The 17714-nt window shown below is 53.5% G+C and overlaps 1 protein-coding gene across 1 annotated transcript; it reads left to right on the top strand.

Moving 5' to 3' along the window:
* Positions 1–5229: 5229 nt before the first annotated feature.
* Positions 5230–17118, top strand: BPIFB6 (BPI fold containing family B member 6; the record flags this gene model as incomplete). The annotated part of the gene is made up of 15 exons (XM_080814487.1): positions 5230–5329; positions 6446–6530; positions 7211–7315; positions 7788–7937; positions 8093–8156; positions 8580–8640; positions 9433–9524; positions 10553–10729; positions 11784–11837; positions 12217–12390; positions 13368–13435; positions 14876–14921; positions 15723–15786; positions 16214–16290; positions 16906–17118. 15 exons carry the CDS (start codon positions 5230–5232, stop codon positions 16936–16938), a joined length of 1350 nt encoding a protein of 449 aa, XP_080670613.1. The 3' UTR covers positions 16939–17118.
* Between the last annotated feature and the right edge of the window lie 596 nt (positions 17119–17714).

Below are 17714 nucleotides of genomic sequence, written 5' to 3'. Positions count from 1 at the left end.
GGGGTTCCATTTGGCAGAGGTGAAGACTGAGGCTCTGCCAGGAGAGCCGTGTGCCAGGTCTCAGAGTGGGATGTGCCTGCAGACGCTTAAGCCTGAGGCCTTCCTGGGCTCCAGGAATAAGATGTCCAGTCTCCCCCCCCCACCCCCACCCCACATCTGGGGCTTGTCCTTGGGTCACAAGCCTCAGGTGACAGGGAGTGCACTGGCTTCTTGGACAGCCTCACTGTCTTGGCCTTACTTGGGCCACAGGCAAGCGTCTGTAGGAAGGAGGGGGCCTGCTTCCTGGGGCGGTGGCTCCACAGGCCAGTCTCACTCCTTTACCTCTACAAGCTCTCCGAACCCCGCGGGTCAGCATGACAAGATGCCTAGGGAAGACAAGGGACGCAAACCCTGACAGGCGAAAGCCATGTGATTTTTTCCCTTGATAACCTAAGCTTTTAGCCAGACAGAATGTTCCTTCCTGCCTAGATATACAGGCTTCACGTTCTGTTTATGTTTCTCGGGGGGTGAAAGGTGCCTGAATTCCAACCCTCAGTGAGCAAGGCCTTTGGGACAGTAGGACACTAGCCTGTCTCCCTCTAAGGCTTACGGATTCACCCTGAAGTCTTGGTGTGACCGGCTGAGGGGCCTGGACAAACCCAGAGTCTGGATGGCGGGTGGCAGGTGTGAGCAGCGCTGAAAGGGGGGAGAGGCGCGGCCGTAACATCCAACCTCGTGACTGTCTTCAGGAGAGCACAACTTTTCTTTCACTTGGTTGCTTAGTTAATTTATTCATTAATCCTACTTTTATTGGGGCTTAATACAGGCTTAGCCCAAGGCTGGGTGATTTAGAATAGGAGAAAGATAAAATTCTAAGATACAGACCCAGCCAGGAGAGGAAGGTAATAATTTAGGAACACACTGTGGGGTCGGGATCCAGGGTCCATGCAGGAAGCGGTCAGTGCAGGGATCCAGCCACCCGCCGCTAAGAGTCAGCATCACCCTCACTCTGACGGGGATGCACTGAATTCCCTCATTTATCATAGGAGAGTGTAGGTGTGTTCAGAAGGTCACTGACCCACTCAGGTCTGGCCCCTTCACAGATCCATCCCCACCTTGCATGCACACCTTGCACGCACGCCTTGCACACCTGCCCTCTAAGCCTTTGCCTTGGCTCTTTCTCTCCCAGGACATCTTAGCCAGGGGGTTTCTCCAGCCTCCACACCATGTCCTTCCTTGCCTCCTCGCTCTCCCCACAGTACCCAGGACGGCCCTGGGGAGAGGCAGGGAGGGCCGGCTGACTGGAGGCACATGGTGTGTGGGGGGTGGCGGGGGGAGATTTGCCCCCGGGAGGAGGAGGTGAGGTTTTTCTGTCAATCTGCCTGTCAGGGGCGGATCAGCAGGGATAAAACGATGCTATCTGCGGACTGGCTCCTCCAGCTCAGGGCTCAGATCAGGATGGAGCCTGGCTGGGCCGACCTAGGACCTTCTCTCCTCCTGTCCCAACCTGGCTTCCTTCCCGCTGACCTCAGGCAGGCCCTCACCCCCTCCAGCCTCAGGAACCCCAGTGTACATCGAGCACAGTAGCCTCCTCCATCTTCCAGAGCTCCGGGCTCCCTGCGGGGTGGATGAAGAAAACCTCTGTCCTCCAGCAGCACCCCAGGACTCTCCGTCACTCTCAGGGGGTCCCCCCGCCAGCCCTCCTAGGGCATCATGGAAAGCACACGAGAGGCTGGACAGCCAAGCCCGGGTTCCAGTCCCAGCTTGTGGCTGGCGTGGGTGCGGCCATGGGATCCCCCTGCCCTCATTGTCCTGGGTTCAGACCTGGAGAGAAGCTCAGCGGCTATTCACCAGCTCCTGGCATTTCCTCCAGGAGGGTCCCTCTGAGGATCCCCCGTGGGGCCATTAGCTCCTTGTGTCGCCTGTGCATCTTTGGAGGTCCGGCAATGTCTGCCAGGCCTTTGCACTTGCCGACACCGGCCTGGAACACCTCGAGCAGGGGCTCTGCTCGCTCCTCCGGCATCAGCTGTAATACCCTCTGCTCCATGAATCTTTGGCACTAATGTCAACTCCTTGTTTCCCTTCCTGTCTCATCCCCCTGGGTCAGCGGCTTCTACCATCCTTACCACATCAGGAACGACCTGGCTCTGTGATTGTCAATTTGTGGCACGTCTATCTCCCGCTGTAGGCTCTAGGAGGACCCCAATAGCCTTGTTCAATGCAGCACCCCAGTGCCCTGCACAGGCCTGGCACACAGTAGGTTCTCAATAAACTTTCGTGGAAGAAACAGATGAGTGCCAACTACATGTCCAGCCTGGTGGGAGGTGCTGAATGAAGGTGGGGGGCAGTGTAAGCCCTGACACCAGCTGAGGCGACCACATCCTCCCCTTCCCAGCGCCCACCCTCGTGCAGCACCCAGGCTCCCCAGCCACTCTCCTCCTCTGTGTTATTGACATTGGAACAGACTGAAGCATCACGTGAGCTTCGGAGCTCCTGTTCTTTGGGCCGCTAGATAATTATCTGGGCCTTATTAAACCCTTAATTACCCAAACAGCTAATCAGGTTCCTGAATATAAGGACTTTCTCGTCCCAGGGTTGGGAGGCAGAGGTCTGTCATCTGCAGGCTATCCCTGGGCTCAGCGAGGTAAGGACAGGCCCCATCCGTGGAAGTCTCCCCAGACGGTGTCATCTCCAGCTCTGTCATTTTACAGGTGAGAAGAGGCCCAGAGACATGGGACTTGCCTGAGATCACAGCAAGTAGGTGGAAGGTCAGGGCTTGGATCAATGTCCCAACCCCTGCCTGGTCCCCCCCCCCCCCGCCCCGCCACCCACAGGAAGCCACTGAAATCTTCAGATGCGGCAGGACTTAGGCAAGATGGAGACCGAAGATCCGAGGGGGCCTCGCTGGGCTCTGAGGCTGAGGGAAGACTGTGGAGACCCTGCTTTGCAGGAGCTCAGAGCTGAGCTGGGGCAACAGAGGCAGAGAGAGGGAGAAAGGGACTTCAGTTGGAGGAAAATGTGTGAGCAAAGGATGGGGTGGGGACAGCTGGAGACACTCATTAAGACAGTCAAGTTCAAGCTGTGATCTTTGAGACTGGGGGTGTTTGTCTCCTCCTCCTGGTGGAGGAGGCAAAGGCTGAAATGAGGACTTGAGGATGAGCAGGCTGTGGATTGGGGCGGGGAAGGTCATTCTAAGAAGGCAGAACAGCCTAGGCAAAGGACAAGCAAAGCCAGAAACAAAACCTTAGCATTGACTGTCCCAGAAACACTCACACAACCCTGTTACCCTAAGCTGCTTATCCCCCAAGTAGCCTTTTCATTTTTTAAAAAAGATTTTATTGATTTATTCGAGAGGGAGAGAGCATGCACGACCGAGAGCACAAGTGGAAGGGAAGGACAGAGGGAGAGGGAAAAGCAGACGCCCCACCAAGCAGAGAGCCTGATGCGGGACTCGATGCAAAACTCCATCCCAGGACCCTGGGATCATAACCCGAGCTGAAGGCAGACGCTTAACCCCTTGAGCCACCCAGGCATCCCCTACCAGGGTGGCCTTAGTACCTGGCAATAGTGCTGGCCTGGGCATGGGCGACTGAGGTGGGCTGTCTTGGGGCTGGGAGATGGGACTGGGGCCGGAGGAGACCTTCACCAAGCCCCTTCCTGCTGGGTCACCCTGACATTGACCTTCACAGTAGCTCTGGGGATTTTCAAAGAGGCTTGGCCTTGGACATGTAGGTACCCCACACATGCCCATGGCACATGAGTGTGTGTGTTCACAGAGGTCGAGGAAACACTAGACTGATTACGTTTAAGCCCAGAGAGAGCTTTAAAAATTGAATGAGAGACTATGGTGAGTGCTGTGAAGTGTGTAAACCTGGCGATTCACAGACCTGTACCCCTGGGGCTAATAATACAGTATATGTTAATAAAAAAATTTTAAAAATTTTAAAAATTTGAATGAGAGAGAAAGAGATCACATTTTCATTTAGCAAATGTTGGTTGTAGGCCTGAATGGTCTTCCTGGCGTTTTAAAAGCTGGCTGCTTCTCATCCTTCAGGTCTCAGTCTCAATATCTCCTTCTCAGCAGGTTCTTCCCTGACCACCCCAGCCCTCATGCCCTGAGTGAGCACGCACATGCACACGCAGATGCATGCACATGCATGCACACGCGCACACACCCCCCGCCACACACGCACATGCACACACGCATGCATGCATGCACTCTATCCCATTCTATTGCTTCTCTTTAAGATTCAAGAGGAGTAGGTCTATCTCTGCCATGTGTACCTTGTGGCCTGGTCTGCCTGGCTCCTGTCAACAGATTAGTAGACACTCAGTAAATGTGAGGTGAATGAATGAAAGCAGGTATGGGCTCTGGCTGGGGATGCGGCTCCAGTAGGCGCCTAGCTCTGTGGGTCCGTGGAGCCCCCAGTGGTAGAGCCTGGTGTTAGCAGGAGTCCAGCTAGAACTCCCCCTCTCTGGGTGACTCAGGCCAGGCCCCACGGTCCCTCCTTAAATCTGCTCGGCCACAGCTCAAACCTGAAATAAACACTTGCCCTCTGCTTGGGAGAATTTCAGGTCTTGGTAAGTAAGAGGGTGGGATTTCTGGGGGTCCGGGGCTAGGGTGAAGCTTTTCTGGAAACCTTGAAGGGCCTGGGGAGGTCCTTATTCAGTTCCCTACTCACTGCCTACCAACCTGTGTGTGTGCCTCAGTTTCCTTTCTGGTGTGGTAATATCTCAAGGGACCTTAACGAGCTGTGACTTGAGATTTCTGGAAGTGAGATTGAGCCAAAGGAAGTGGGGGATGCCATTGGCTGTAGTATCAGGATTGGGGGAGCAGAGGGTTCCCCCATTCCCACACTATGGTGGGAGTTCCCAGTCCCCTCTGCGGCCCCAGCATTGCCTGGCAGTGAGCTGCCCTTGAACTTATGAAAAATAGCAGCTGAACCCCCCCACCAACCCCATAATGCAGGCTGGTCAGAATACATCGTGTCCACAGATGGGGAAACTGAGGCTTAGAAAAGGGAAGTGACCTTCCTGGGGTGCCCCTGAGGCTCTGTGTTTAATCTGGACACTTCTGACCCCTCTGGAAGTCAGCAATGAGGTTTGTGGAACTGGCTGGAGTTCAAAGGCTCCTGGACCCCAAAGACCATCCAGGGGGCCTGTTCTCTTTTGGAGCATAGGAGGCCCCCAGAGAAACTGGGGCCTGGGGGGGGCTGCACCCAACTGCGGCCCCATGGCACAGGTGGAGCCATGCTGCGGATCCTGTTTCTGGCCCTCTGCGGCCTGCTGACCCACACCCGAGCAGACCCCGGGGCACGGCTGCGGCTGGGCATGGACATCATGAACCGCGGTGAGCTGGTGGGCCGGGCGCGGGGCTGGGGGCAGGTGGGGCGTGGTGACTGCTCCTGTTTGCATGGCCTTGAGCATCCCATGATCCTCAAAATAAAAGTTAACAGCAATGATATTATTCCTCCATTTGACTGAGGAGGAAACTGAGACCCAGAGAATATGGGGTGACTTGTCCAGGGTCCCTCCACAAGTTGGAGGCAGAGCTGGAAACCCTGCTTTCCCAGAGCCTCTCCAGGCCCTGACAGCAGGCTAGGGCCATAAGAGGGTTGTGGGGAAGACAGACCGGAGCCAAACCCCAGCTCTGCCAACAATTTGCTGTGTGACGTCAGGGGAAATGAAGTCACGTGCTGCTGCAAAGAGCTGATGACAATTCCTCCAGCTCTGTCTTTGTCCCCTTTCTGGGAATCGGTCTCTGACGGTGTTTCTGGCACGGTGCCATTCGGGGCTGGGACCCCCAGTGGGGAACCAGCAGCATCTGCATCTTTAACAAGCTCTCAGATGCTCCCTCATCACGCAGCTTTGAGGGTGGCTGGGCCACAGGATAAAGTCAATACGCTAGCTTGGGGTTCGGACCTCCATGATATGCCCCCTGCAGACTGCTTCCTCTCTGTCATGTCCGGCCCTGCCCTCCAGCCTTGCTGAATTTCTCACTCTTGACTTCCTATGCTGCCTTCTTCCTCGCCTCTCCACTTATGCATTTTTCATGGACTAGCCTTCTTTACGTCTCTGCCTCCTGGTGAAAATTCCCATCCCTCCTTCAAGAACCAGCCGATGGGGCACCTCCTCTTGGAAGCCTTCCCTAACTCTTCTCCTCCTGGACCAAACCCCTCCTGCGGTTCCTCCAACTGTCTGCATACTATGGCTCTTGTCACTTGTTACTGTCATTGCTGGTGACTGTCTGCTGCATGAGGCTGGTGGAGGACAGGGGCCAGGTGTGGATCTTCTCCGAGTCCCCCGATCACCCAGCCCAGGGCAGGGCACAGGGACTGTGGGCACAGATCCGTGCCACTTGTGACTGGCCTATGCCTGGGATGCCTGAGAAGTTGGCTCCAGACAGGAAAGCAGTGGGGACCCCCGCTAAGCATCTCTCTGTGACAAGCCCCCCCATCCCATCCAGAGGTGCAGAGCGCCATGGATGAGAGCCACATCCTGGAACAGATGGCAGCTGAGGCAAGCAAGAAGCCCATGAAGGGCATCACCAAGTGAGCAGGGGATGGGCTTCGGGGGTGGCAGGGCAGAGGGTGGCGGGGAATGCTGTGTCCAGGACCTGAGAGGGCAGAAGGGAGAGGAGCCTGCCTGGGACGTGCTGGGGAGGATGGGCTCTGAGCGCTCTGCACTGAGCAGGAAATAGACTGTGACCAATTAGCAGCGTCTGCCGAGAGCTCGGGTCAGCAATGGTGGTGATAGAGGGTGTTAGATGAGCCACATCTTTATTATCCTGGATCTCAACTGGTGGTTCTCAACCATGGGGGATTTTGCCTCCAAGGGACATTTGGCAATGTCGGGAAACAGCGATGCTGCTAAACATCCTACGAGACACAGGACAGCCCCCCACAATAAAGAATGAATTCTGCCCAAAATGCCAACAGTGACACCATTGGCAAACCTCCCCATCTTGCCAATGGGGAAGCTGAAGCCCCCAAAGGGGAAGGGTACAGCCCAAGGCCATACAACCAACTGTCCTGATTCACACATGGCAAGTACTGTGTACAAACAGGTTCCAGCCTTTGCGTCTCACGATGGCCCCAGGATGCAGACTTATCCCTGTGACAGGACAGGGGGATTTACCCAAGAGTTCCCGACAAGGTGGTGGAGGAACGGGTTCAGGGTCTGGGTTTCAACTGTTGGGTTCTCATTGCTGTGGATGTCTGACCCCTCCCAGTATGAAAGTGAAGGATGTGCAGCTGCCTGTCATCACCTTGAACTTCATCCCTGGAGTGGGTATCTTCCAGTGTGTGTCCACCGGCATGACCATCACTGGCAAGAGGTGAGGATGGCAGAGGAGGGGAGGGGGAGAGGAGGATGCCCTTGTCTTATTCTTCTGTGTACATTTATTGAGTACCTACTGTAGACCGTCTGGGCGCTGTGCTCTGAGATGGGCATATCTGGTTCCTGCATTGGGTGGGAACCAGACCTGAGCCCAGACGATCGCAGACTGAGTGCTTAGCCTAGCGCAGAGGAAGCACTAGCAGTGTGAGGGCAATCAAAAAAGGCTTCGGGGCAATAATGATAGCTGAGTAGGGTTTTAAAGGATGTGTAGGAATTCCCCAAAGCAAGAGGGAACAGGAAGACTGGTTTTGTGACCTTGGGCAGGTCCCACCCTTTTTTCTGTCCTGTGGGGGTGGTGCCTCTTACCCTTTCCCCCTCCCAGAGCTGCTGAGACTGAGAGCAAAGATGAGACAGGGATAGTGGCCACAGTGGCATAGCTGTCCATGATGCCTGCTTGCCCACCCCTCCAGCTTCATGGGTGGGAACATGGAGATCATCGTGGCTCTGAACATCACAGCCACCGACCGGCTTCTGCAAGATGAGGAAACGGGCCTCCCCGTGTTTAAGAGCGAGGGCTGTGAGATCATCCTGGTCAGCGTGAAGACCAACATGCCTAGCAAGTGAGGGACTCCGTGGCTGGGGAGTTGGGTGGGGTCCACGTTGCCGCCACTGCCCAGTGTCCCGCTCCCTGAGTCACTCCCTTTGTCGTGTCCCTGTATGTCTCCTGTGCCTAACTGCCTACCATCTATGCCCTGTCCCCATCCTCTGTGTCCAGCATGCTGCCTAAGGTTGTCAACAAGTTCCTGGACAGCACACTACACAAAGTTCTTCCCAGCCTGGTGAGTGCCCGGAGCAAGCCTCCACCTGCACCTACAACCAGGGCAGTGCTCAGACCAGGGCTGGCAAGCGCCTTTTCTCTCGAGTGCCACTCTGACTGACTGAGGAGGACTCTGAGGCTTTGGCTGCCTCAGGGGGAGAAAGTGCTTTGATCATTTAGTGATGTCTGCCACGAGCACAGAAGGAGGAATGCTTACCATTTGCTGGGGGACCAGTCCTTGCTGATTCTGCAGACTGTGGTCCGGAGCTTGGGACTCTAGGCCAGGCTCTGCCACTGACTTTCTGTGTGACTTGGGGCCTCGGTTTCCCCTCCAGTCCCTGTCCCTCCAGGACTCTTGGGTCTCCCCATGGAGTCCCATTCAGCTGTGAGGAATGAGGTCCTCCATGCCGGGGCCCCCTCAGCCCAGCGCCTTCTCTGCTTCCAGATGTGTCCAGCCATCGACGCCGTCCTGGTGTACGTGAACAGGAAGTGGGCCAGCCTGAATGGTGAGTGGCCCCAGCCACGCCTCGCTCCCACATGGGGACATCTGGATGGCTGGATTTGGCAGCCTTCATTCCCCATTCAAGCGCCTGCTCCAAGCCCAGCCTTGGGACAGAAGAGGTCTAAGGTCTCGGTGCCTGTCCATCCCCCAACTGTCCAGATGGGAAACCTGAGGACCTGGGGGACTCTGGGATTTTTGTCTCAGCCTTCCATCCAATGTTCTATCCATGATCCCTGAGACTCCAAGGACAGCAGTCATGGTGGGCTCTTCCACAAACCTCACACCCTGAATAGTAATCCTATAGTGATGATACCTGACTCTTTCCTCTGCCCCTGGGGATCTATGGCATCTGCTATCTCAGGGTTCACGGGGTTCCTTAGTGGGGTGAGAGGAAAACCCAATGGCTGCGAATGAAGAAAACTGGCCCATGTGCTCAGCAGCATGGCCTGGGACACTTTACTCCTCTGAGCCTCAGTCTACGCATCTGTAAAACAGGGCCAAGAATCCTGATCATGCCAGTCTGTTGTGGGAACTGAGCCACAGCAGCCCTCAGGAAACTCTCGAGTTCTGTGGCCGCAGAGTGATGCAAGGGAGCGGGATTTCCAGGCCAGCCACCACTAGCTCCATTCTACAGATGAAATTACTGAGGCCCAGAGATGCTAAGCAACTTGCCTTGGGTCACACAGAGGGCCAAGGCTCCTGGTACCCCGGTCAGCTCATGTAGCAGCTGGCTGATGCCAGCATCTATGACCTGCCCCTAGTTGGACCCTCTCTGAGTAGACCCCCTCTTGCACAGCCCCCATGCCCGTGGGCCAGATGGGCACGATCAAATATGTCCTGACGTCCATGCCGACCACCACGGCCAGCTACGTCCAAGTAGACTTCAGCGTAAGTGCCAGGGGACCACCCGGGGCCTGGGATCTCACCAGCCTGCTTCTGCTGGGGAGGTGGCTGGACTGGGCTGCGGAGGGTGGGAGGGTCCTTACGGCCCTGGCAGACCAAGCCCCCCAGGAGAGTGTTCCCTGACACCGAAGCTTTCTCCCTCTTTCTGCTCTCAACATGAATCCTGAGTCCTGAGCTGACTCCCAGGACTGCTGACCTCACACTCACACCTTCTGAAGGCTGTCTGCTTCTTGCAAAGAGTGGCTCACCCAGTTGTACAGATGGGAACACTGGGGCCAGGTGGTGGGGGAGGCAGGACTTGGGTCTCACTGGGAGTTGGTGGCAGAGGTGGGTCCTCAGCCAGGTCTCCAGAACTCCAGGTGACTAGGTGAGACGCCTCTTCCAGGAGTGGGAAGAAAAACCCCACAATATCATCTTCTTGTGAAGCCTTCCTCTGGTGCGGTTCTCCCAGGCCCTGCGTTGTTTGCTTCCTTTACGTTGTATACTTCCTTCTGAGTATAAGCAGAAAGCGCGTCTACATCAACGAGAGCTCCAACCCAGTCAGATTAACTGGGGTTACTTAAGCAATCCCATGAGTGACCACCTGTGGCTTAGTGACTGATTCCCTTATCCTCACAGGCCTCAGTTTACCCATCTGTACCCTGGGAGAATAGCCTGCTGTTGGCCCTACCATCTAGTGACTTGCTGACTTGAGGGCTGGTTTGAGCGCCTCTTAGTTTGGAGGACAGAGTCTTTTTTTTTTTTTTTTAAAGATTTATTTATTTATTTGACAGGTCACAAGTAGGCAGAGAGGCAGGCAGAGAGAGAGAGAGAGAGAGGAAGGGAAGCAGGCTCCCCGCTGAGCAGAGAGCCCGATGCAGGGCTCGATCCCAGGACCCTGGGATCAGGACCTGAGCCGAAGGCAGAGGCTTTAACCCACTGAGCCACCCAGGCGCACCAAGGAGGACAGAGTCTTGTCCCCAGCCACAGTCCTTCATGGCCAAGGCCGAGCATCTCTCCCCGCTGTCCCACAGCCTACAGTGCAACAGCAAGAGGGCAGCACCATCCAGCCTGCCAACGCTGGGGAGGCCTTCGAGTTCCCTGAAGGCTATGCTGAAGGCTCCTCACAGCTGCTGCTCTCAGCCACCTTCCTCACCGCAGAGCTGGCCCTTCTGCAGAAGTCGTTCGATGTGAATGTCCATGATACGAAGGTGAGCTGCCCCGTAATGACAGTCCCTGCTTGGTGTGTCTGTTCTGAGAATTATCCTGGGGCTGGGGAAAGCACCAAGCCTGGAGCTGCCAGGACTGATTTGGGTCTCTATTATCAGCGTGTCCCAGCACCGACCATCTCTCTGTCCACGTAACCACCATCTACTCATCTGTCCATCCAACTGTCCATGCAACCAAGTATTTATAGATCAACCTACAAGTCTCGTGCTTTGGCCATCCATCCACATTTTCTTATCCAGTCATCTGCCCCTTGTCCATCCATCTCACCATCATGTATTCATGCCCTAGACTCTATCCATCCAGTTGCCATCCATCCACAGGTTCTGATAGGACCAAAGAAGTGAGTCTATACATCTGTCCTTCACCACCCAAACACCCATCTACCTACCCAACTCTCCATTATCCATCCTCCTACTCATCTGGCCATTCATCCATCTTTCCATCCATCACCACTGTTCTGTCAATTCATCCTCCCACCCATACACCCTCCATCCGTTCATGCACCTTCTCATCCGTCCTCCCACCTATCAATCTATTCCTTATCCACTCTCCCATCCACTTATCAGACCACCCCACATCTTCTTACCTACCCATCCTCCCATCCATCATTCCTTTCATCCCTCCACCCACCCCATCCACCTGCCTATCTATTATTCGTTCTCTTTCATAAGTGCGCATCCATCCATCCACGAATCCATTCAGCACTCATTTGTTGATCCATTTCCCCATTCATCTATGCACCCACAAGTCCATTCACCCACCCTCCTCTCATGCATCATATCCATCCATTCCCCCATCTGTCTGCCAGTTTTTCATCCAACATTTTCTCAGCATCTGACCTTATGCTAAGAGCCATGGACATTGGGTCATGTAAGCCACAATCTGGGCTACCCGGGAGCTCCTTATCTACTTAATCACAGACTGATAATATGCTGGAGGGAACCAGAGAGGGCTCACCTTATAGACTCAGAGGAGGTGTCTGTTCAGAAGGACAGGGGAAGACTTCAATAATCTTAACCTTGATTTATTTTGTAGATTGGTCAACTGCCCCCACAAACCACGAAGACCCTGGCTGGCTTCATCCCTAAAGTGAGTGCCCTGACTGCTCATGATCACCATGTCTCCCTGCCCTGTTCTCCAGTTGAAGGGACAGGGATTTGGGAGGCAGACTTTCAAGGTCACATTTCCCTTGTCTGATATAGAATCATCCTGACTTCTCCATAAAGTACTCTTTGGGTCTAGCATAGAAACAGCTCAGGTTTTGTGGGTTACACTTTCTAAGTCTAATAAGAAAGAGCCAGACTGCTTGTTTTGTTTCTTTTGTTTCCTGGTAGACACATCCCAGCCCTTGCATGTCATGTTTCCTGTATCCAGGGTACCAATCACCTACTACATGATGGACTCCTGGTTTTAGCTGAAGCCACCCATCTGAGGGTGGGCCCTGAGGGGAGTGTCCTGGTTTCTGTAGGTAGCTAAGGCTTATCCCAAGCCGAAGCCCTTGGTGACCCAGATCAGGATAAACAAGCCCCCCAAGATCACCATGGAGACAGGCAATAGCCTACTGCACCTCCATGGCACCCTGGAGATGTTTGCTGTTCGGCGGCGGGGCAAGGCGCCTGTATCCCTCTTTCTCCTGGAAAGTGTGAGTACAGTCTCTTTCCCATTTAAGCCCCACCTTCAAGGCTGGAGTGTAGGATTTTAGTTGACAGCCAAGTAATGTATTGAAAAATCCTTAATTAATCCCAATTATGTGATCCTAACCTCCTGGGAGCTGTCACCTGATATCTGATCCTTGGCTCTGCCACTGAACCTTCGAATGGATAGAAAGATCAACAAACTGAGGGTCAATAGTTGGGTCCTTCCTTTCTCTCTCCTCCCTCCATGCCTATCTCCTCCCCCCCTTCTATACCTCCTTTCCTTCCTCCAACATTCATTAGCATATACAAGGGCTGAAAAGGGCTCACCTAGGAAATATAGGAGCTTAGAAAGATCTCAAATCTAGTTGATGAAATCACAGAGGACTTCCCAGAGGAGGTGATGCCTGTGCTATGTTTTCAAGGTTGAGCAGAAGCTGGCCACAGAAAGGGTTAATGCTGGTGATAGAAGGCACCCCATGTAGATATAACAGGATGTGCAAAGGCTGGAGCAATAACGTGGTGTGTGCAAGGACCTACGAGGTGCCAGATATATATTTTTAAATTTTATTTAATTATTTGAGAGAGAGACAGAGATAATGAGAAGAGAGCATGGGTAAGGAGGAGAGGGAGAAGTAGGCTCCCACTGAACAGGGAACCCGACATGGGGCTTGATCCCAGGATCCTGGGATCATGACCTGAGCCAAAGGCAGATGCCCAACCAACTGAGCCACTCAAGTGCCCCGGTGCCAGATATTTTTAAGAGTCTAGTCCTGGGGCAGGTACAGAGATGCTGAGGAATCTGGGCTGGGGGCAGGGGGAGACTACTAGATTCAGTTCCTGAGGGTGGGATGGGCAGAGAGGAAGACCCCTGCTTTGCCATGGCAATGATGCAGGGAAGGTGGTGGAGCCCCTGGGTTTTACCAGCCCTTATGGGGCACCTACTGCCTTCTCCCTGCTTTTGTCCCCTTCTGCCACCTGCCAGCACTTCAACCTGAAAATCCAGTACTCAGTTCATGAGAACCGTCTGCAGATGGTCACCTCTCTGGACAGGTAGGATTCTGCTGCCCATGCTGGTGTCCTTATTCCCCTGCATGGGCATTACCACAAGTGCTTGGTTTTTCTGCTCCAGGATCTCTCTCTGATCCATCCAGCATGACCCACACTGCGGGCTGCTCTGGTCACTATCACACTTCTAGAATCCTCAATAGCTCCCCATTATTTGCATGATCTTCTCCCAAATCCTAGCCTGGCACTCAAGGCCCCTCTCAAATTCTCCCACCACTGCTTCAGCTCTTCTAGGCTCTTGCACAGTGAGTCTGATCATGGGTCAATGTCCCCTTTTCCATTAATAAGCTTTTGCCCATGTCATCCAAATGTCACCTGCCACCTGGCACCCACCATAAGTGCCACCTCCTCCTGGAAGCCTGTCCTTCTACTACTAATAGTTAACATTTATAGAGCTCTGTCTCTATGTGAAGCACTGGCTCCATACATTATATTCATTGTCCTACTTCAACGCCGTACTCTTCCTCATTACTTTTTACATTTGTCTTAATCTTGGATCTGACTTGTATCAGGTCAGGATTCTTTCGGTGCCAGAGACAATTCCAACTTAACTGGCTTAAGCCCAAAAGAGAATCTTTGGGCTCACATAATTGAAAACTCTAGGGGTAGATCTTAATTTCTTAATTTCAGGCATGGCTGGATCTTAGGTACACAAAGTCCTCAGGATCTCCCTCTTCCCTTGATCTTCACTGTCCACTCTGTTGGCTAAATTCTCAGGCAGCCTGTCCCTAGGTGGTGGCAAAGTGACCCCAACACCAAGAGAGGCCTCTTGTCCAATGGGGGCTCAGTTCTAAGTCCAAGGCTGCTTCCCATTGGTTTAGCATGGGTCACATCACCAGTTGGAAACTAGCCACTGACGCCAGAGATCAAATGTTCTGATTGGTCAGGTCCAGGTCGTGCTCACCCTGGGACTCTGTATGCCTTGGAATGAGAGTGGAAAATGGGAGGTCTGCTACTGAATAGAGAATAGAATTTGGGAAGACAAAATCAGATGACCATCACGGGTGCCATCATGTATTAGTGCTTATTGGAGGCTGTGCAGGGAGGGGGTCACGTGAAGGGTCTTAATCCTATGTCCTGCAGGGATATGGGACTGATTCATTGGGCAGCAAACCCTTGCATGCCTAGCCTTGGGCAGAAGCATAGACATGGCTGGGAGTCCCAGAGGGAAGAGTCAGGACCCATGAGAAGAAGGGGTGGTTTGAGCTGTAGGAAACAAAATAGGCTGTAATGAAAGGAGAGGAGTGCTCCGTCATAGGTAGTATCCAAGTAGAGACTTACGAGCACCTGGTCTGAAGGCTGTGTAGGGACTTCTGCATCAGGGAGGGTCTGTAGGTGTTGGAGATCCCCTTTATCCGTGGCCAGGAGCAGTAGCTCTGACTGCCCTGCCCACTCCTTGTCCCCTGCCCCTGCAACCCTATGCAGATTACTGAGCCTGTCACGGGAGTCTTCATCGATTGGTGCTTTCAATGTAAGTATCTCAAGTGCTTCTTTCTGGTCTAGTTTGAGGGCAAGACTGTCCTTGTTCTCCCTTGGCACTGCAGGGATGGCCCCTGAAATGGAGGCAGAGGGAATAGAGCAGCTCATGCTGGGGCTTGGGGCAGCTGGCTTGCTGTGTGACCTTGGGAAATTCACTTAGCCTCTCTGAGTCCCTCTCCTTTTCTGGATAGAATCTAGACATCTCCGTGGATTGATTTTAATTACACTGTTGTGCATAGCAGCAGCCTGGGCTGGGTGGGTTGGCCCAGCTGTCATTTTTATTAGTCTCTGTAGCCTCAGGTCCTAGGACAGAACATGACCAGTAGGCACCAATAATAATAACAACAATAGCACTTCGTAAACACTCTGTGCTCTGTGCTCTACCCAAACTCACTGAATCCCTGGGCATATGCACTATTTTATTCCATTTTCACAGATGGGGAAACAGGTACAGAGAGGTAGTGAATGAATGACTGATCAAAACTACTGAGTTTTCTGTAGGAGCAACATGGGACCCACAGGTCACCCTCTGTGTCCTCAATTCCTCCGTGCCTGCACCATGACCCAAGGCCCATCATGTCACTCAACAGGGACTAAGTGGAAGTGTAGGGCATTAGCATACAGTCAAACAGGGTCCAGCCCAGTTTCGATGCTTGGTGGACAATTTGATGTCTCTAATAGGCATTCCTGTGGCCCCCCAGACCTGGATGAAGTGAGGGCTGCAAAAATCTGTTGAATTGAGTTGAATCAAATGATGGGATGTGGGTGTTCTCTCTTTCTCTCTTACTCCCAGGAAAAGAAGTTGACTGGCTTCATTACTGATTATCTCCGAGAAGCGTACGTCCCAGTAGTCAATGGTGAGGGCTCCAGGGGGCTTTGATTTTACTGGTGTCAAGAAACACTGTAAGGAGGGGATGCCACCTTGGTGGCCTCAAATCCCCTTCACTGACTCCAGATAAGGGAGGCTAAGAGGGAGTGGATTGTCACTGCCGGGTCTTTGAAGTTAATGGAGTCTGAATGTCACCTTTCTGGGGACAAAGGCCCCTCCCACAGTTTGGGACCCTCGGCTCTGGACCCCACACCATGAGTCAGATCTTGCCCCAGACCTGGGATGCCTGGTGACCAGGCTTACATTCTCTATGCCATGCTGGCTGGCAGAGGTCATGAAGCCGTCCCTGTGCTATTTCCCCACTACTCTGCTCCCAGTGGCCAAGGAGTGGCTTTTAGGAGTAATCAATCGACTGCAGAGCCATCAACTCAAATGACTTTCACTGTGTTTCTCAGATGTGCTCCAAGTTGGGTTCCCACTTCCAGACCTTCTGGACATGGATTACAACCTGGCAGAGCTGGGCATAGTAGAGGTGAGGAAAGGAGCTAAGAAAAGCCAGGTCAGTCAGTACTTCTGGCCAGTGAGTGATGAGCAAAAGCCTGCTTCTGTCAGCCTGGAGGGAGGAGGCCTGAGGAGGGCAGCGGCCATCAGTACAATCCTGCTGCTTTCTTGAACAAGAACCTCCTCCTCAGACCTAGGGCTCCCCTTGGCCAGGGGCTCCCCAGAAGGAAACTTGAGTCCTGCTACTTCCCTTCTCTGGTACCTCTGGCAAATGACTTCACCTTTTTCTGCTGCTTAAAATAGGGCTGATAATATGGGTGTATCTACCTCAGAGAACTATTGAGATAATTCACCTAAAGGCATACAGTAAGTGCTTAATAAATATTAACTACACTGCATGCCAAGTATTTAATAGGGAGCATTAAATGTACGTGTTTCTCATTTGACCCCTCTACTCTGGGAGGTAGGGATGCTGTCCCCATTTGATCGTTGAGAAAACAGACACTTAGAGATGCAAAGGGCTGCAGGAAGGTCTAGCGTATCCTCTGCTCCTACACACCACCCTGGCTTCCATTTCCTGGCCACCGGCCTGAGCCATCCCGTGCAATGGTTCCCCGGCCCCACCTGGCCCTTTGCTTCCTTTCAGAATGCCCTGGTGCTGAACTTGAAGCTGAACTGACCAGGGCAGGATTCGCCTGCTGGTTGCCCCCACGGACCCGCCCAGCTGCGCCCCCTGGAGGAGCCCCCGACTGGAGCCGGTGGCCCAGGCCCCCTTATTGCGAGTGGCCGCCCCCTTTCACAAGGAGTGAGTGGGGCCAGCCTGGGCTGGGCCTTGGCAATAAACAGGAGAAAGCTCCTCAAGAACATCTGATGGTTTGATCTCTCTATTTGTAGTAAAGTGACGTCTGCCTTTTCTTCCCCTTCAGTGGGTTTTGGAGTGCAAGACTGGCTTGGAGTCTAAGGAAACACTGGTCACAGTCTTCAGGGGCAGACGTGGGCATATATGGAGCGCCTGCTGAATGCCATGCTCCAGACTTTACTTGTACTATCTCATTTCATCCACCCAATAACCCATACAACCATGGCCATCCCCATTTTACAGATGGGGAAGTTGAGGCACAGGGCCAACTCCCTTCATGAGGTCACACAGCTTAGCCAATGGCAGCGCCCCTCTCAGCCCATCTCAGCTGCTTGCCCCAGATCTTGTGTTGAGGATGGCCCCATCCACAGGGAGCCTGCAGAAGCTCTCCCATGTCAGCCTCTGCAACCCTCACAACACCTGGCGGACACGAGAACTGTACCCATTTCACAGATGAGGAGAATGAGGATCAGAGAAGTTGAACAACTGGCCCCAGGCACCTGGCAAGTCAGGAGACAGGGCTGGGATTGGAAATTGGGCTCTTGGGCCAGTCTCCCTGGATTCAAATCCTGGCTTTGTCTCCTTGCCATATACCC

This window comes from Martes martes (assembly GCF_963455335.1).
Source record: "Martes martes genome assembly, chromosome: 9".
NCBI classification, from domain to species: Eukaryota; Metazoa; Chordata; class Mammalia; order Carnivora; family Mustelidae; genus Martes; species Martes martes.
The sequence above is the reverse complement of the archived record's forward strand: the minus strand, read 5'-3'. Positions and strand labels throughout refer to the sequence as shown.